Source organism: Anthonomus grandis, chromosome 10 (genome assembly GCF_022605725.1).
Source record: "Anthonomus grandis grandis chromosome 10, icAntGran1.3, whole genome shotgun sequence".
Lineage (NCBI taxonomy): Eukaryota > Metazoa > Arthropoda > Insecta > Coleoptera > Curculionidae > Anthonomus > Anthonomus grandis.
Window position 1 is genome coordinate 4,474,434 of NC_065555.1, and position 18,923 is coordinate 4,493,356.

Sequence of the window (18,923 nt, forward strand, 5' to 3'; positions counted from 1 at the left end):
TCCCTAGCTTTATTAAATCCACCGAATATTATTGTTTATTGCATTTAATAAGCCAATATATACTACGGACTTGTTTCTCTACTTTTGCTCCTTATAAAATGCAATAATAGAAGCAATAGTCAACCAGTTTGGATTTTTATTTAATAAATAAGGTATTTATCCATATTTGCTCGGCACTGTATATAAAGTACTTTCAACCGAAAATGCTCGAACCTGTTGTACCAGATAAGGTAACTTATTTACTTCTAATGGTGTATAAAAATATTTTAAGTGACTTACAATTTATCGCTCAAAATCTGCTCTAACGATTACAAATTGTATTTCCAAGAATAGTGAAGACTTGTTAAAGGATAAACATGACCCACAAAAAACCAACCCAAACTTCCAGGAATATTCATAAAACTTTAACGGTATTCTGCTTCGAATCATCGGGAAATAAATTTCTTCGCGTAAATGTAATCTCGCTCGGCTTAGCGTAGTCCGTATTTCTTTTTGTTCCGCTAGTCGTCGCTAGTGAACCCGGAAACGTCGAGCGTCGCCTCCGACAGTCCCGGTTGTTTGTTCCAGAGCGACCTCAGCAAGAAAAAGGGCGATTTCGTCTTCCAGACCGGCCACGTCATCGAGATCGTCACCAAGTTGTTCCTGGTGGTCCAGAACGCCACCGGGAAACCGCCCGAGGTCAATATTACCACCGAGTAAGTGCACATTTTAACGGGATTTATTTATTTACAGGGTATTTGTCGAATAGTTTATAGGAAAAAGTATTCAGTAATGTAACGTATTAAAGTCTTGCTATAAGACATGTGGACACCTCAGATACTTTTGCGTTTATAGTCGATCAGTGCTAAGCCACCAAGAAAATTTAAGACAATTCTTCTTCTTTTTATTTATTTATTTACCAAACATTGTCTAACAGAAAATTAAACTTAACAGTGTACAAAAATTAATTTGATTCAAAAACAGCCGAAATTTCAAGCTTACAACTTCAGAGTTAGACTTTGTCTAGCTAAGGAAAGGTACAGCGCGTGTTGTTCGGCTCGGTTGCGCAGTAAATTTGTTTACGCCGCTGCCAAAGCAACGGTATCGATTGCCCATATCTGCATATAAACAGTGCCGTTGCGTTAATTCTTATATTTGTGTTCTATGCCTTTTAGTGTTTTAAAATTAAAATTAAAAAAAGGCGCTAATCCGCGTTATTAGGGGACAAAACTTGGCGCAGCTTTGAAACAGATGGTGTACCTTTCCTTAGCTAGACAAACTCTACTACAGGCAAGAGAGAATTAATTGGACAGCTTATATACAGATCGTGTTTTCGTTCGTTACTTATAGGAAACCGCATAGAGGCGAAATCTTGCAACGTCGCGCGTGTACGAATGCCTGCGACAGAGCACCGCACCGCCCCGGCCGGCCCGAGGACGGGATTTGTAAACATCTGACTTTCGTGGGAGCTGCGCCGTTTGGCGACAAAATGTCCCAAAATATTACGCGAAAATCCAGGCATTTTTAAAATATTTATTCTAATGCAGGTTTTACATACATGACAATGTGTAAAACCCGCATAGAATTGTAATCTTAAAATGTTTAATATGCTGTGTTTTGCATAATGAAAATTAAAGCGTTATTCTAATAAAAAATAAAATATAAACTCTGATAAAAATATAATACAAAATCAGAAATAAAACTCTAATAAACAAACTTAACAACATATCATTTTTTAAACAAAAGGCTCAAATAAACCGCCTTCTTTCGCTAAACAAAAACTTAACCTATCGTAAAAGCTATTTCGCACCTCCAAAAGAGTTTCAGGTAAAATGGAATTGGCACCTTCGACAATTTTATTTCGCAACTCCTCTAAATTTGTTGGCCTACTAAATTCATGCTTGTAAATGGTCTGCTTAAGGTAACCCCACAGATAAAAGTCATTTGGAGACAAATCTGAAGATCCAGGAGGCCATTTAATATCGCCAGTCCCACTAATAAGGCGGTTAGGAAAAGTATTTGTTAAAAATTCTTTTACCCTAGCCGCGTTATGAGCAGGACAGCCATCTTGCTGAAAATAAACCGATCCCAGGTCTACATCAGGTAGGATTTGAATGGCAGGAAGAACTTGGTTTTGCAGCAACTCAAGGTACTTTTGGGCGTTTAAAGTGCCATCAATAAAAAATGGCCCTATAACATTGTCGCCCAAAATACCTGCCCAAACATTCAATTTCTGAGGATACTGGGTACAAAACTGAAAACTTCTGTGCTCGTTTTCCTGAGACCAATAACGAACAATGGAAGGATTGTGTTTGCCAAGTAATGGAAAAGAAGATTCATCAGAAAACAAAATATTTTTTAAAAAGTATTAGTTTTCATTTGCCTTTTCCATCATGGTTTCACAAAATTCCATTCTTCGCCACTGGTCTTCAGGAAATATTTCCTGAGTTTTTGAATAATTGAAACATTTGTACCCATATTTTTTCCAGATACGAGCAACAGTTTTATTGCTCATTCCCAGTTCCTCTCCAACACTTCTAGTGGACCGTGTCAAATCAAGTTCTAGGGTACTGCAAACCATTTCTTCCCGCCGTTCTATATCCTGGACCACTTCAACAGGTGGTTCTTGACGTTTTGTGTGGCATTTTTTACAATCTTGAAGACAAAAAGATGTCTCAAAATTTGTAACCACATTTAAAACCGTTTTTACACAAGGAATCGGTCTATTCTCAAATGTCACTGAAAACAAATCTCTACATTGTACTACCGAATTGCCTCCATAAAACCATTTAATTAGTTGAACTCTTTCGGAAGGGGTATAAACGGCCATAGTGAAAAAAAAACACGAAAATAACGCTCAAAAATTAATAATGCAACGTGCAGTAACACAGCAAAGTGAGGTCTGCTGACTCCCGGTTCAAAAAATAAAAACTGAAAATTCCGCCGCCTGCAAGCCGCAACCAAGCGGTGTTGCCATTATTTTGGGTAATACGTAGCTCACGATAACACGATCTGTATATAGAAATATTTAATGGCTACAAGGTCATCATCATTGGAGCAATTTTGCGTTTGAATGTGTCATTAAACAGGTCAATATCATTATTGCTCTATAAAATATTAAACCACGAGCAAGCTCGATATAAAGGTGCATTTTCTTCATAGTTTAAATAAAAAAAAGCTGGCTGCTCAGAATAGTGCAGTGCCTCAGAGATAAAAAATTAAATCTTTGTAGAAGTAGTTTATAGTCATACTCCCTTGAAGGGTATATTCCATCAATTTTGAAGCATAAAAACCTGCACTGCACATATTCTAGTCTGTCCGTATGGACATTAGAGTTGGGGTACCATACCATTGTTGCATAAAGGAATTTGAACTTAATTAGGCCATTATACAAATTAACAAGACTGTCCTTTTAAATTCTCTTGTTGATCTAATTATGAAACTAAGAAGGAACTTCATCGATGTGTTTGTTGAATGTCAGTTTATCAACTATGACCCTTATATATCCCTCATAGAGTCGACATTTTCTAGGAGAGTATTATATACCTAAGCTATAACTGTGCTTAATTTCATTGTGAATATTTGATATTGACATACACTTGCACTTTTTAATATTCAGAGGTAGTTTATTTATTGTACACCAGAATGCTAGCATCAATGTCTCTTTCCTATAGAAAGTAGCTTTTCAAGGATTTGAAGAAAAATACTTGTGGCAACTTCACGTTTTACATTAGGAGATTGTTGTTTTTCCAGAAACACAGTCACTATCCTGCACTACTAGTCTTTATAGGTCTTTTGGTACTGTAGAATGTACTGCTTTTGGTACACTAGTACCCTTCCCAAATATTTTTAGCCTGTACTACAGGAAATTTGGTAGTTTTTGGTATAACATACCGTCTCCCCAGAGGGTGTGATAAGGGTTATCTGTTGAACGAATTGCGATTTTCTTGAGTACAATTTTTGAAATGTTACAGAACAGTATTGATTGTCCTGACAGTCTCATCCAATTACCTTTGGCATAAATAGAACCAACTCTTGTTAATCCAAGAGTGTTTTATTTGGAATGTATTTCTCTCCCTGTGGATACCTTAGTCTAATAAATGAAATGGCAGATCCGCTTCCTTATTTCATGCTACAACTTCTTTAGTTCCATTCCACCTTCATTTTCCGCCAATATATTTGAAACTGTTTATCCATTTGTCATATTACTTTCTTGAATTCATTTCAATCAATTGTTGGACTATTTTTTTTTTTTTACATTTTTGTCTCTTAATTAAGGTTTGAAGCGAATTTTGGTTCCCAAACGGTAACTTTCACCTTCAAATGTGGCCTTCCGGAGGTGCAGCCGGGCCAAATAAGGGTCCTAAGGAAGGCGAACAAGATGGAGGTGCTGGTGTGACCTCAGCGCCGGCTGTCCAAGAAACATATCCACCACCGAACCAGCAACTTTGCCACTGCCATTTCCAACTATTTAGGTTTTGTTTTTCGTTCTTTTTTTTTTTAGCACAATTATCGTTTGTTGTTGATTGTTCTTATATAGTTATATAGACGGTTTTTGATTTAATTAAGACATTTTTCAAGTGCCAATAGGAAATGAAATAATATTTACAAAAAAAAAAGTTTATAGTGAAAGCAGAGTTTATCAAATTTCATAGTTTAGAAACATAGGGGTGACCATTTGGTTTATGGAGTTTTCTTTGTTTTGAAAGTTGTCGTTGAAATTTTAGCTAGATGGAGTTTAATTCCCGTGTTACTTAATAATGCAATAAACCAGGAGTTTAGTTGATAATTTTAACTATTATAGCAATACCAGTAAAATCAAATTAATAAAAAGTAATGTTATATTTTTAAAAATGGCCTTCTGATTTACCTTCAAGGGGTTTAAAGGTAAGTTACTTAAACAACATCAACAATGGAAAGAAAGTGTCGCAGGTTTAGGAGTTCGGATAAAACTGTTTTTATTTCAGAAGAATTGCTGACGTTTCGGCCTCTATTTAGACCATTTTCAGGGACTGGCAATGACAAGTTACACTTTACAATTAAATAAAAAACACTGCATGTATTCCAATTCCGAATATGTACAGTAAAAGATAGTGTTAAGATGTACATACATATTTCTGTTTAAAAAATCAGGTCCAGTGATGAAATAAGCCAACATTATGAAGTGTTGTGCTGCCAATGAGTGTATTTACGAGTTTTTTTGTTTTGTCTCTTTCATAATTAATTCATTTCATAATTTCATAATTAAAAAATTATGTTACCAAACATAGCAATTGCACTGATGTCTACGTTAAACAGTGTATCCCAAAACAAAACCAATCAGACAAAAAAAAGTTTATGGTTGGAGTGACTCCAGAACTAAATGATACCATCTACAGCAATTCCTTCTGGCCTAGGAATGTTGCATTTGCAAAGTTTAACTGCTCACTTGGACGGAATTTTTTAGATGGACGGAAAAATCTGAATTAGAGGGAGTTGCCCGCATACACCCGACTTCCAATCTCAAAATGATGTCCCTTAACATCCGAAGTTTGACAAAAAAATTGGATGAGTTGGAAATCCAGATTGAAAACAAGAATTTTAATATAATATATCTATCAGAACATTGGCTTCCTCAACAAGCAGTAGAAAGTTACTCTCTGCCTGGATACCATCTATCCAACTGTTTCAGTCGTACTGAAGCAGGAGGAGGTGGAGTCCTTATCTATACCAGAGAACCGTTTCTTGTAAAGAAGATCCCAACTATAGACAACATGTCAATAGAGACACACTTTGAAGTCGTTGCGACTGAGATTAAAGCCTTGCAGGTTGTAGTTTTGAGTGTCTACAGATCTCCATCAGGTAAATTAGACGTGTTCTTACAGAGTCTTGATACAGTTCTAAATTTCTTATTCCATAGACGCAAATGTAAATTTATATATGGTGATTTTAATATAGATCTTCTAGAGGATATCCTCACTTCAGCCGAGTTCACCCAACTTGTCAGCACGTATGACTTTAAATTCCTGGTAAATAGCGCAACTAGAATCTCAAAAACCACAAAAAGCAGTTGCCTTGATAATTGCATAACAAATTGTGCAATTAATTGTAAATGTACTCTATGGGACACTTATATGTCAGATCATATGGCTATTATTAATACATATGAATCCATAAATGAAACTACTGAGAACACCCACACAACGGTCTTAGAGTTCAGACCGTATTGTGGAGAGAGATTTTCCCGCTGTGTTACTTCATTACTAAACGTTGACTGGTTGTTGGTACTTGATAATTGTAACGTTGACAATTCTTTTGAAATATTTCTCAATGTTCTAATGTCTATTATAGACTTTTATATTCCCAAAAAAACTAAAACAATTCTCACCACAAATAAAGACAAAAGATGGTTTAATAATGAACTGAAGAGATTGAGAGATAACTTAAACTTCTTTTCTACCGTAAATAAACATAACAGTACTCTAGATCTCTCAGAATGGCTAAAAATTCGTATAAAGGAATATAAAACTAAAATAAAACAAGCGAGACACTCGTATTATACAAACAAAATAGGAAATAGTCATAATAAATCCAAAACCATCCGGAACATCATTAAAAAAACAAAAAATAATGATCCTAGTAATTCGAAATGTAATGTAACTCCCGATGAGTTTAACAAATTCTTTGTGAATATAGCTGACTCAATTACAAATACACTGCAAAAATCTAATGATCCCGTACAATTTACAGCAAAATATGTACATAACAATTCAACAGTATTTCTCTCACCTGTTACCAAAATAGAAGTCATTGATCTATTAAAAAGTTTAAGTGATACTTCTGCTTAAGACATCTTTAGTTTGAGCAATAAAATATTGAAACAACTTGCAAATGGTTTGGCCTATCTCTAATAATAAACAAATGTTTTTCATCTGGTACATTTCCACAAAAGCTTAAAATAAGTAAAGTTGTTCCTATATTTAAAAGGGTAATATGGATGATCATCCAGGAAATCATCGACCCATATCAATAATACCGATATTATCCAAGCCCATTGAGCTCTGTCTAAACCAACGTCTCATATCTTTTCTTGATAAACATAATTTACTTTCACCAGCGCAGTTCGGCTTTCGAAAAGGAAGATCCACTGCTGATGCACTCAGGGTAATGGTAGACTACCTGGTTGATGCATTTGAGGGGGGCAAGACAGTGAGTGCAATTTTCTGCGACCTCTCAAAAGCGTTCGACTGTGTCTCGCATAATATTTTGTTGAGCAAGTTGGTTTTTTATGGTATCCGGGGTATTTGCCTGGAACTTATCCAGTCCTACCTTATGGTATGGTATGGGCTATATGACTAATGCCATAAAATTTTTTAATGCAATACCCGAAACCACAAAACAACTACATTTAAATAGATTTAAGCAAGTAACGAAAAACCTGATTTTGGAGATCTGTCCATACTCATTGGACAAATTCTACAATAGTCTTTAACCTAGTCTATCAAAATTTATCGAATACTATACTTTCATACCTGTATAACAAATGTTTCATACATACTTGTGAGCATTTCTGATGCGAACCAAAATTGTATTTTGTTTAATTTTTTTTTTATTTGCTATGTTATGTAGGTAAAACTGATAGTTTAATGTCTCCCTTAGTGCACTGTATTATTGGCATTTGACAGTCTATACCTTTTGACAATGCTAAGCTGTTGGATGTATTTAAGCAAATAAAGAAGTATTATTATTATTATTATTATAATGTTTGAAGTCCTAAACCTGCACACTTTCTTACCATTTTACACTAAGGATATCAAACTTTATTAACATTAACAATTTATTTGTTTTTCCTTGCAGTAAACATTTTAGCCCTATCTTTATCTTTAATAATTCTCCCATAAATGTCTAAAATCCCTTCCCTTCGCCTCTTCCTGTCATAGCTCTTCCCTTTTGCAACCGACTTCCCCATACTGTTCTTCCCTAACTGTTGAAACTGCTGTGTACTTTCCTTCTTTTCTTTCTCCATTTTCTTCTCTTTCAACAGCTCTTTGTAGTTTTTGTTTTTCTTCTTCGGTGGTTTTGCCCCTAAAAAAATCAATACTATAGAGATAAGTAAAAAGACTTCCACCAGACAATTTACCTAATTTGATGAGCTGTTGAATCTTAGCCTCCTCCTTCTTCGCTGTATCAAAACCAGATATTCCAAACTGCATAACCTCTCTCTTTGCCTTATAAATATTAAATTCATTTTTATCCTCCGCATTAGTTTCTATCCTATTCTTGGCATCTTCAGGCTTTTCCTTCTTTTTGGATTTGTATGATACGTATTGGACTTCTTGGTATGCCTCATGGGACTTTGCTTTTAGCAGGGAAGCCCTAGTGGGGACGAAATCGCTTTCGGACATTCCCCGCCGATTATGGGTTAAGTGGGCGTCACTTTCAACCCGCAATAGACTAAATATCTTGTTCTTGTTCTTATTGATGGCTTTGCTGCAAGGCAATTGCCAGCTCGATTTGTGTGGGTAGACTAAATATCTTAAAAGAAATTCGCGTTTTTGTTAGGGGAATTTTGAGGTTAACTTAAGAACGTAAACAAAAACATCGGAACCTCTCATTAGGCGGCTGACGTGAACCAAAAAATAATCTATCAATCAATAGCCACGTGTTGCTAATAATTTTGCATACACGTCCGCTATCTATATATTTTATAGGAATCAGAGATGGATCTACTTTGAATTTCATTTAAAAGCGTAAATACAAACATGGAGAAAAAGAGCAAGAGATAAGTTTTTTTTTCATTAGCTACGTGTTGCTACATAGAAAAATAATTTTCGCTGCACGTCATCTTAAAGATCATGTGGATACATTAATTTTGCACACACGTAATCCAATGAATAACGATTCTAGGTTATGTAGGCCTGCTTTTGTGTAAATATTTTAAAGGACACAAAAGGGTGCCCACCGGAAAAACACAATTTATCATGTCCACTGCTGAAAGAAAAGCATGTTAAGGGCCATGACTGAAATCAACGTAAAACAAGGAATCCGTAGGGTTTTACAGCAAATCGAGGAGGCTAAGCTGCGAAGAAGTGAAGAACTACGGGGCTCCGATGTAGTCCTGGTGGCCGTAAGCAAAATAAAACCGGTAGAATTAATTATAGAGGCATATGATGAAGGTAAATTAAGTAGAAACCTCTAAAAACTGTCATCAATTTTGTTCCGTTTTAGGGCAAAGGCACTTTGGTGAAAACTATGTTCAAGAACTTTACGATAAAGCAACAAACGCCTTAATCCAAGAAAAATGTAAAGACATTAAATGGCACTTTATTGGTCACCTCCAATCGAATAAAGTCAATAAAGTTCTTGCTGTGCCAAATTTACATTTAATTGAGACAGTTGATTCAAGGAAGAGGGCCACACAACTTAATAAGAACTGGCCCAACTTTGGAGGTCCCGATTCTAAACTTAACATAATGCTTCAAGTTAATACTAGTGGAGAGGATGTTAAGAATGGAATCGAACCTTCAGAAGTTAATGGCTTGGCCGAGTTTGTTTTAAAGGAATGTCAGAACTTAAGGTATGATGAGAGGGGCTGTCAGGTTTAATGAATAATTTGGGGTTTTTAGGTTACAGGGTCTAATGACTATCGGTCAATATGGGTATGATCCCGCCCAAGGGCCAAACCCTGACTTTTTATCTCTGAGGAAGTGCAGAGATGATTTATGTAAAGCCTTAAATATAAATTGGAAAGATGTCGGATTGTCTATGGGGATGTCCACAGATTTTGAGCATGCCATTGAGTTGGGTAGTACTAGTGTAAGGGTTGGTTCGAGTATTTTTGGAGAAAGACCCAAAAAAAACTAAGGATAGATTTGTTGACAGCAAGTTACCTTTTATTGTTTAGGTTAGAAAAATATATGTGATTAAGTTTAATTCGTTTTATTTGGTAAAGTGTGATTATGTCAGACAAAAGATTCTTCAAAAAGGGGCCATAGCATTTTCTTTACGTCCGGTTGTCCTCTTTATTTGGATTAAAACTGTCTGGATACAAAATATCTGAACTCTAGTGAAAAAAATGTTGAGCAAAAAAAAATCAGCATAACCTAAAAAAGACCCAAACCTAACCTCGTCATATACGTTGGATCCCTAAACACTCCCGACTCCTATCAAAATCAATTTTTATAGGTTATGTAAATACTATGTGGTGCCCCTGCTAAATCACGAAATTTCCAAATAATTTACTTAATTTCGTATAAAAATGAGTTTGATACGTCTGCACAGGACCATAAGGCCGCACTCTTTCACAAAAGTAAAATGTTTCTCTACGGTGGCTACCCAGGAGGACGAGGAGTATACCGCGACCCCCCAGTACCCCCCAATTTTAGATCTTTCTTACGAAAAACGAATGGAAAGAAAGCGCGAAGCCAAACACGAGGAACTTCGAAAGGTGAAAACTGTTGAAGAGAAACAGCTTAAAGTGAATATGCCCAGGTAAACTTCCAGAAAAGGCTCCCTAAAATTAGGGGTATATATTTTTACTTTTATTAGATATTATGGCTTTAAATCCTATATGCTTTTGGAGGAGCAGGGCCAGTATAATAGTTTACCACTGGCCCAACATGTCACTAGAACCCACTTTATAAAAGAGAAAGATTTACCGGAGTGTTATCAGGGCATTAATGTAGATGATATTACTGGCATTTCCGAGGATATTCAGGAGGCCCTTTTGATGGAAATTGAGGAAACACAGTAAGAAAACTTACTGATTTTTTTAGATCTTGTGAAGCATATTTAACTTTTAGGCGAATTCAGGATTTAAAAGAGGACAAACTTACTGATGTAGAACGTGAAAATATTATTAGCTCTTCAGTTGTTAAAAGTATAAACAGAGTGTTAAATAACCATTTGGCTCATCAGTACCCGCATATTTTAGATAATAAGGTAATGTATAAATAAACAGTGTAAAAAAACCGTACTTACTTTTGTTTATCTAGATTGATATTGAGCCCAGATTGGAATCCTCTTGGGTGGTAGGAGGAATAGAGCCAGATACTTTAATTAAAAAAAGGCTACAGGGCCACGAGTTTTTCAAACAGTTTGTAAATGACCCTATAGATAGAACTTTTTGTTATCTGGGATCACCTACTCTTACTATCAGGTGCAACGGTAAGTTTTCATTCAAATTCTGTGACTTATTTAAAACTGCTTTTAGGGCTGAGCAACCATTGCCTACCATAATAAGCCCTTCGGATGCGGAGAACCCTGCTCTGGAGGTTCCTCATTTTAAATATGATCCTAGGGTTTTAGGGATGGGGATAGATCATAGGCATGCGGCCAATATACCCGGTAGGATCTTAATAGTGTATTTCAAAAGTGGTTACTTGAATTAATGTGTATTTCAGGTTTTTGGCCTGGAGATAGTCACACTTTTGGTCTTATATCCTTCCTGAAAACTGGTTACATGTTGGAGAGAAAGAAGCTTTTGCCAGATGAAATTGATAATGAGGAAGCCATGCATAGACAAGCCATTTTGTCATCATATGCTTGGTTGCATTCCCAGGCCAATTATTTAGGTACAATTCCTTAATCATGCTCCTCTTGTTATATATAAAACTTTGGACTTTCAGGTTTTACAACTTACAATGACCTAACTTATCCCTTAGTCACTCAAACGGTGCTAACCAATGGAAAAGACTTCAGGTTCTACATTTACCAACTAAACACCATTATTTTGCACAGTAAAAACACCTTGGAAAATCCCAAGAGGAATGTGTGCTGGTCCAATGGAAACATGAAGCTGTATGAGGAAATTAACGATGGAAAAATCGTCGGTTTCAATGACGATTTGGTGAAAACCTTAGTGAAACTGTACAAAAATGAACCGAAAGAGCGTCTCGGAATCAACTTGAGGCCCTACTTGAGTCAAACTGAGAAACTCATAGCAGATTATGAAGTAACTGATAAAACAATCTCAGTTAACCGTTTTAGTAATTGCGAACTTTTTCAGGACGACGAGAAACGTAAATGGCTTGAAAAGGAGTATAAATACATCGTCTCGAACCGTCCGAGGTTCAAGGAATTCGACGAAATCTACAGCTGGGAGAAGATCTACAAAATCGATCACAAAACAAGAGGCATGGATAAGAGACGTAGATTCTTCGAGTTGTTCCAGAAACCCTGGAGACGAACTTTGGACGACCGGTTACCGGAGTACGTGCCCAGGTGCCTTCGACCCGAATTACCTAAACGTTTGGGCAGGAGAGTCAAGGAGTTTTGGCCCTAAGAAGTTCAGAGGCGTAATAATGTGTGTATGTTTTTTTTTAATATGTATAAAATAGCATCTTTGGCCGATGTAAATTTAGTTAAAACTTAATGTGTTTTAAACGTTATAAAGTAAATCATCAGGTTTAAATAAAGAAGACAAAAGCTGCATGTGGTTAATGAATAATTTGTGAGCAATTAAGTACAAAATAATATCAGGGGAAATATAGGGTTATTTGGTGATTAATTGAAAGGTGTAGTGGCGTAATTAATGATTCATTTTTAGAATAATTGAAGAAAATTAATCTTTTGGTGTTTGAAATATTTTTTTCTGCTTGATCAGTCAGTTTAAAAGCACGAAGACCACAATCAGAAGAAGTAAAATTTATTTGAGGGAATTTTACTTCTTTCTTTTCCAACTCAACCCATTCTCCTTAATCTCTTGAAGTAATGATTTATTTATTCCAGGCAGTTGAGCACGTTATTTAGTTCTTCCAGTCTATTTAGTCTCTTCTAGGCTTCAACTGCCTGGAAGAAATCACACAATTACTTGAAGACACAGTAGCTTTATATCGTCAAGTTTTCTTGTATAGTTTTCTGTATCTTATCAGATCCTTCTTAAGGGAAACTGTATCTTTGCAGAGTCCTATCTCTTTGTTCTCAATATTTTCAGTTTGGTGTTATAACCTCATAGTACATTGTCTGCATCCATCTCTATAAAGGGAGTTGATGAAGTAATTTTTTTAATAAAATGTCCATGTCTTACAGGCCTTCCGGTATTTAAAACGTTTCCTGTTTCAACTGCCTGGAAGTGATGGAAATATTTTACTAATTCCAGGCAGTTGATCAAGGAATTCGTCTTAAACGTCCACCAAGTTTAAGTTAGAGGCTTTCGTGGATTTAGGACGTTTCTACTTTCAACTACATAGAATTAGTAAAATATTTGCATCACTTCCACTCATTTACTAATTCTAGGCAGTTGATGGAATCTTTCCTCTAAAATGTCCGTGTCATGCAGGCAAATTTGGCGAATTCGTTTTCCTTAAAAAAGCAATAAGTTGCTGCAATTTATTTTATAATTGGAGCAGAAAGTTCCATAACTGCATGAGATTAAATTCTGCAAACAGTCAACCTCCATTTGACGAAGAAGTGGGAAAAATCTCCAGGAATAACATTCAGGTAAAGGCTGATCTTTCATAGTTTAAAATTACTGTCAAAACTGATTTAGGTCAACTTAAATAGGCAAAGCCTTTCAAATCAAGACTTTAACAAAGATTGGCTGATTTCATCAACCTGAACTTCCAGTGATTGGCTATCATCTAGAATACAACTGTTGCATAGTTCTTTGACTATCATGATCTTCAGTGATGATAATTGCAAAAAGCTTCACAGAAAAAAATGAGATGGGGTTTTATTAACTTCTAATAAAGTATGGCGATAATTAATTTCTCTCAATCCAACCTACATTATTTCTTTGGTAATTACTTGATGGTTATCTTAATATCTTGAAATCATGGTTTCCCTTTTCAGGCAGTTAATCAGGAAATAATTTAATTCTTCCAGGCAGTGTAATTAGGTCTTTTTTCAGGTTTCAACTGCCAGGAAGTAAAAACTTATTATCATGGCTCCTGGCCAGGATTTCTTCTAGATGTTGATCCTAATCAAACCATACTTAATGGACTATTCCCTTAATTTCTTGAAGTAATGGTCTATTTCTTCCAAGCACTTGAGCACGTTATTTTGTACTTCCAGGCAGCCTGCTAAGGTCCTCAAGCAGATTTCAAATACCTAGAAAGAAAATTACTTAAACACAGTTGGGGAGCATCCTTTTCTTCTTCAGATTTTCTATCATAACTTGATGATTTTCCTCTTTCAGACAGCAGACTCAATTTCATGCTTCCAGGTAGTTTACTGTTTAGGTCTTTCAGGTTTCAACTGCCAGGAAGAAGTCCAACATTTCGAAAAAATTTAATGATTGTTCATGTAGATAAAAAACGGGTTTGGCCGATGTTAATCTAGTCAATGGCGGGTGTATAACGAAAACAACACTTCTAAACACAGAAGACAATTTGTTGTCGCTCTCTTTTCTTTTCCGTTTCTATCTCTCTCTTTCCAGAAGAAGCTGGAGGAGGCGAGGGAGGCATTCACAGGCAAGAATGCTAGAAGTAGTAAATTGAAGAATTCCTCAACTCGTTGAACCCAATGAGTTCCAACTGTATTCTAAAATTGACAGATTTTAATATACAGTATCTCATTGGGTATATTCAAATCTGAACTTAAGTGATCAAGTTTTAAAACGGTCAATACTGATCTAGTTTCTGTTAGAATCTCCGGATCTAGCAGAAACCTTTTTTGGAAACTTAATTAATTATCCCCTTATTCACTCTCTTTTTTGGTATTACCGAGCTACGAAATCAAACCCCATACATGATTCTTATATATATTTATTTCTTAGTTACATGATATAATAATGTCTTTATGGTAAATGGAAAGTATCATTGATACTATATAACGAATAGGCGGCAACATGCCTTTGTAAAAAAAAACCTACTATAGGTACTACCTAATAAAGTAGAAAATTCCTTGCAGTCTACTATACGGTTAAACAAACATCATACCTCACTAATTTGGTAAATTTCAACGTTATGTTCCACGATAATACATGACTAGTACATACACATATATTCCTGGGGAAGGTTCCTAAAAAACTATATTATTCTCTGCGGGTTACCTAATAATATCATAGTATATTTGGGTTACAATAATATGGGTGGTAAATATGCTGCAGAAGGTAAAAAAATAGCACCATACTATTTACAAAAGTTCGATGTCTTATTAAAACGTGGGCACCTTAAAAATACGCTCTGGGAAAAGGAGATACGTCCAGAAATTACTTGCATTAGAGGCCTTTTGTTAGAATCACCTTGTATACTAAAACTGTAGTACTAAATCATCACGTTAAATTAATTAACTAATTGAAACTGCTATGGGGTTAAATGATCAGCCGCTAATTAAGATGCCCAAATTAAAATACTGTTTAAAACAACTTAAATATGACTATAAAAATAAAAGTTCTTTGATTGTTACATACTGGAATAAACCTGCTCTTTCTCTGTATATATAAATATATAAAAAAAAATAATTAATATATCACCGGAATTACACAGTTTTGGAGTCTCTATATGGCTACGAAGAAACTATGGCTGCTCTGGTCAGTTGCCCATGATCAAAATGACCCTAAAATTGTACTTTTTAGCCGTTCTTATACCTATTTGTCGTCGCCCTCGCTGTCCAGGCGAGGTGTTTTCGGCTGAGAGTAATTTTCGGGTGGAGTTAGTAGGAGATCGGTAGTAGGCGGTTCTTTGGACCTAGGAGGTCGTTCCAGGCTACCTATAATTAAAAAAATGCTTATCATAAAGCCGTATCAGTCATGTGAAATTAGAAAAAGGCTTGAAAAAGTATGTCAAATACTCGATACGAAATTATCTCGTCTACGTGTTCTCTGTCCAGTTTTACAGGGTAAAAGCATTGACACATATCGAATCCACAAAATGATGAAATTTGAAGCATTCGAGTTAAGTTTATATATCGTAGAATATTGAAAATACCAAAGACAAACCACAAAACAAATATTGAGGTTCTCAGCTCTTGAGAACGGGCAAGGAAAAGAAAGTGGTTAATACTGTAAAAGAACGGAGGCTTCAATATTTGGGACAGTACTGATAAATGAAAACAGACTTCACTTATTGCAGACTGACTATCTTGTAAGGAAAACGAAGTGTGGCTCGATACGAATCTCATGGTTAAAGCACCTTAGAAGCTGGTTTGGTACGAGTACAAAACGAACGAAAAATGACTCCAAGAGCCTGGAAGATGTACAAAATTATTTTAAATCCCTGGAACATGTAAAATAATTACTACGACAGTCTGGCAATATGGAAAATGACGTGAAATGGCTAAAATAAAATAAAAAATCCCAAGAGCATCGAAGATCTAAAAAAAAATCAATTGAACCCTCTAAAACATAAAAACTTACTTTAAACTCCTGGAAGGAATCTAAAAATTACCACAAGAGCCTGGAAGATGTGAAAGATTATTCCAAACACCTGGAGACTAACAAAGACGTAACGAATTAGTCCAAAATATTGTTTAAAATTTTTGAACGCAAAAACAATACTCCAAGCAAATGAAAACTATGGGTAAAATATATAATTCGTGAAAAACGTGGAACCAGCCTGTAACACAACATGGAAAATTAATCTAAAAACCTGGACAAAATTTAAAAGTCTGGAATAACACTAAAAATTACTTCAACGGTCTTGATTCATGTTCCTGAAAGAGACAAGGAATTAAGACACTGGAGAGCTGGACGATACAAAAAATTGGCTCAAACCCCTGGAAGGTATAGGGAAACCTCCCTGAAAAAGGCAGAAAAAAATTGTTTTAAATTTCTGGACTGGATAAATGTCTGTTGATTTTTGTTTGGAACAAGGATTGGATAATTTAAAAAGAAACAATGGAAGAGGAATTATTATATTCGTCCAGGCAGTTGAAACTTTGTGTTTTTATGGAGTTTTGGTTGTGCGTTAATAGTTTTATGTTTTTAAGTTTTTTTTCCAGTATTTATATGCCTGGGCCTGTCTACTGATTTATTTCGTCCAGACGCTTAAGACAAATAAGTGCAATTCCTGGAAAAATTTGGAATTCCATTAAAAAGAAGATGAGGAACAAGAAAATATATTTAATTTGTCCAGGAAGTTGAGTTCAGGAAGTTTTAGCTTGTGAATCAACAGTTTTCCGAGTCATAAATGTTAAATTTGTATTTTCTTTTAAAATGACAAATTAAAATTGAAATATAAGATTTTTTGCACAGCAACAAAATGTCAGCAATTTTTTTAAAGTCATACTTTAACCACTGGTGTTGCAAAAATGCTTAACTTTGATAGGCTGTCATTGCTGACACATTAAAGCTACAGATGTCCAAATTGCATTTTATTATTAAATAGAGATTGGAAATTGCAATGAAAGACTTTGTGCACTGTTATAACGTAAGACAACAAAATGCAAGCAACTTTTCAAAAGATACTCACTGATGATGAAAAAATGCCTAAATTTGACAGGCTCTCTCTCATTACTGATCCATTAAAGACATATATGTCAAATTTGCATATTATTATTAAATGAAGATTGAAAATTGGAATAAGAGACATTTTGCAATGTTAAACTGTCCAGGAATAAAATGCCACCAATTTTTCAAAAGTCATACTTTTCGTATTGAAAATGCAAAAATCCCCCTAACTTTGACAGGCTGTCATTGATGACACAATAAAACTACACATGTCACAATTGCATGTTATTATTAATTGAGTATTGAAAATTACAATAACAGATTTTTTGCAATGTTAAAATGTCCAAGAACATAATGCCAGTCATTTTTCAAATGTCACACTTTACTTACTGGTGATGCAAAAATGCCTAACTTTGCCAAGCTGTTATTGCTGACCCATTAAAGCAACGAATGTTAAATTTGTATTTTATAGTAAAAGGTTTCTGTTCTTAGGTTTGTTTCCTTGTATGTATGTGCCTAAGCTTGTTTACTGATTCATTTCGTCCAGGAAATTGAGGCAAACAAGTGCAAACACCCGAATCTTTGAAAAAAATTGAGAATTTCATTAAAAAAAAAAGAACAAGAAGAAAATTGATTTAATTTACCAGGCAGTTAAAATTTTGTGTTTTTTGGAAGGTGTTTTGCCTTGTAAGTCAACAGTTTTGTGTGCTCACGTTCGTTTTCCTGAATTTATCTGCCTGGACTTGTCTACTCATTCATTTCGTCCAGGCAGTTAAGGCAAATTAGTACCACAACCCAAATCCCTGGAAAAATTGAAAATTACATTAATAATAAGACTAGGAAGAAGAAAATTATTTATTTCTTCCAGGTAGTTTAGGCATATAAGTGCAAGGACCTAAATACCTGGAAAAAATTATGAATTACATTAAAAAGAATAAACCAGAATCAAAAGCAAGTGAGAAGAAAACAAGCCATAAGGGATCACGAACTTCTTTCTCTTCTCTTTTGGTTTTCTGATTGCCCTGAAGAAGCCAAAAAACAGAAACACGTCACGGTAGGTATTACCTTTACTTTTTCTGCTTCCTGTCTTACGGAGTATCCCGTTATACTTGTCCTTTTTACTTTTTATTTCTCCGTGCAAGCTTTCGTTCTTTATAATTAAGAATTGCATTAAAGAGAAGGTGAAAAAGAGAAATGAGTCAAACCGTCCGAGTTTTGGCTTGTGAGTTAATAGTTTTGTGCTCTTATGTTTGTTTCTCTGTATTTATGTCCGTAGGAGTGTATTATAATTTATTTCTTAATAACAGACCTATGTCCACTGCTCATTATTATAATTTAGATTGAATAAGAAAAGCGACAACGTATTGAACGAATGAAAAACTCCTGTTCACGTAAATTTATTAGGTAAAAGTTAGAAAAAAATCACCACAAGACGTTTCTAAGGTTCTCACTTCCTAAAAATGGAGACAGGAAACGAAATTGCCCTTAATTTAATAATAGTGAATAAAATTTCAAATAGATGAAATAAAATGACACCAAGGACCCCGAAGACATAAAAAATCAGTTTAAATCCGTGAAAAATAAGAAAAATTAATGCAAATGCCTGGAATAGAAAAAAAATTAGCCCAAGAGTCTG

At 35.1% G+C, this 18,923-nt stretch overlaps 5 protein-coding genes across 8 annotated transcripts in view; 3 read left to right on the plus strand and 2 right to left on the minus strand.

Annotated features, from left to right (window-relative positions):
- The window catches only part of LOC126741490 (unconventional myosin-Ib), a 28,445-nt gene extending 23,612 nt beyond the window's left edge, over window positions 1-4,833 (plus strand). The window contains exons 22-23 of the mRNA XM_050447912.1: window positions 505-695; window positions 4,258-4,833. Of these exons, the coding sequence (XP_050303869.1) occupies window positions 505-695; window positions 4,258-4,378 (312 nt within the window). The 3' untranslated portion in view covers window positions 4,379-4,833. The remainder of the gene's footprint in view (window positions 1-504; window positions 696-4,257) is intronic.
- A 2,922-nt stretch (window positions 4,834-7,755) lies between these two features.
- LOC126741487 (uncharacterized protein C1orf131) lies at window positions 7,756-8,569 on the minus strand. Its single transcript, XM_050447910.1, has 2 exons — window positions 8,099-8,569; window positions 7,756-8,043 (listed from the first exon to the last, which is right to left on the minus strand). The coding sequence occupies exons 1-2, from the start codon at window positions 8,361-8,363 to the stop codon at window positions 7,796-7,798; spliced, it is 513 nt and encodes a 170-aa protein (XP_050303867.1). The 5' UTR covers window positions 8,364-8,569; the 3' UTR covers window positions 7,756-7,795.
- A 280-nt stretch (window positions 8,570-8,849) lies between these two features.
- On the plus strand, window positions 8,850-9,891 carry LOC126741486 (pyridoxal phosphate homeostasis protein). Its single transcript, XM_050447909.1, has 3 exons — window positions 8,850-9,134; window positions 9,187-9,535; window positions 9,585-9,891. Exons 1-3 carry the CDS (start codon window positions 8,963-8,965, stop codon window positions 9,820-9,822), a joined length of 759 nt encoding a protein of 252 aa, XP_050303866.1. The 5' UTR covers window positions 8,850-8,962; the 3' UTR covers window positions 9,823-9,891.
- A 221-nt stretch (window positions 9,892-10,112) lies between these two features.
- On the plus strand, window positions 10,113-12,390 carry LOC126741484 (28S ribosomal protein S30, mitochondrial). The gene is made up of 8 exons (XM_050447906.1): window positions 10,113-10,449; window positions 10,507-10,707; window positions 10,761-10,899; window positions 10,953-11,116; window positions 11,171-11,304; window positions 11,361-11,531; window positions 11,586-11,911; window positions 11,966-12,390. Exons 1-8 carry the CDS (start codon window positions 10,217-10,219, stop codon window positions 12,239-12,241), a joined length of 1,644 nt encoding a protein of 547 aa, XP_050303863.1. The 5' UTR covers window positions 10,113-10,216; the 3' UTR covers window positions 12,242-12,390.
- A 2,257-nt stretch (window positions 12,391-14,647) lies between these two features.
- LOC126741483 (dedicator of cytokinesis protein 3) overlaps window positions 14,648-18,923 on the minus strand; it is an 88,813-nt gene continuing 84,537 nt past the window's right edge. For all 4 annotated transcript variants that reach the window (XM_050447901.1, XM_050447905.1, XM_050447904.1 and 1 more), the window contains one exon: window positions 14,648-15,609. In XM_050447901.1, the coding sequence (XP_050303858.1) occupies window positions 15,488-15,609 (122 nt within the window). In that variant the 3' untranslated portion in view covers window positions 14,648-15,487. The remainder of the gene's footprint in view (window positions 15,610-18,923) is intronic.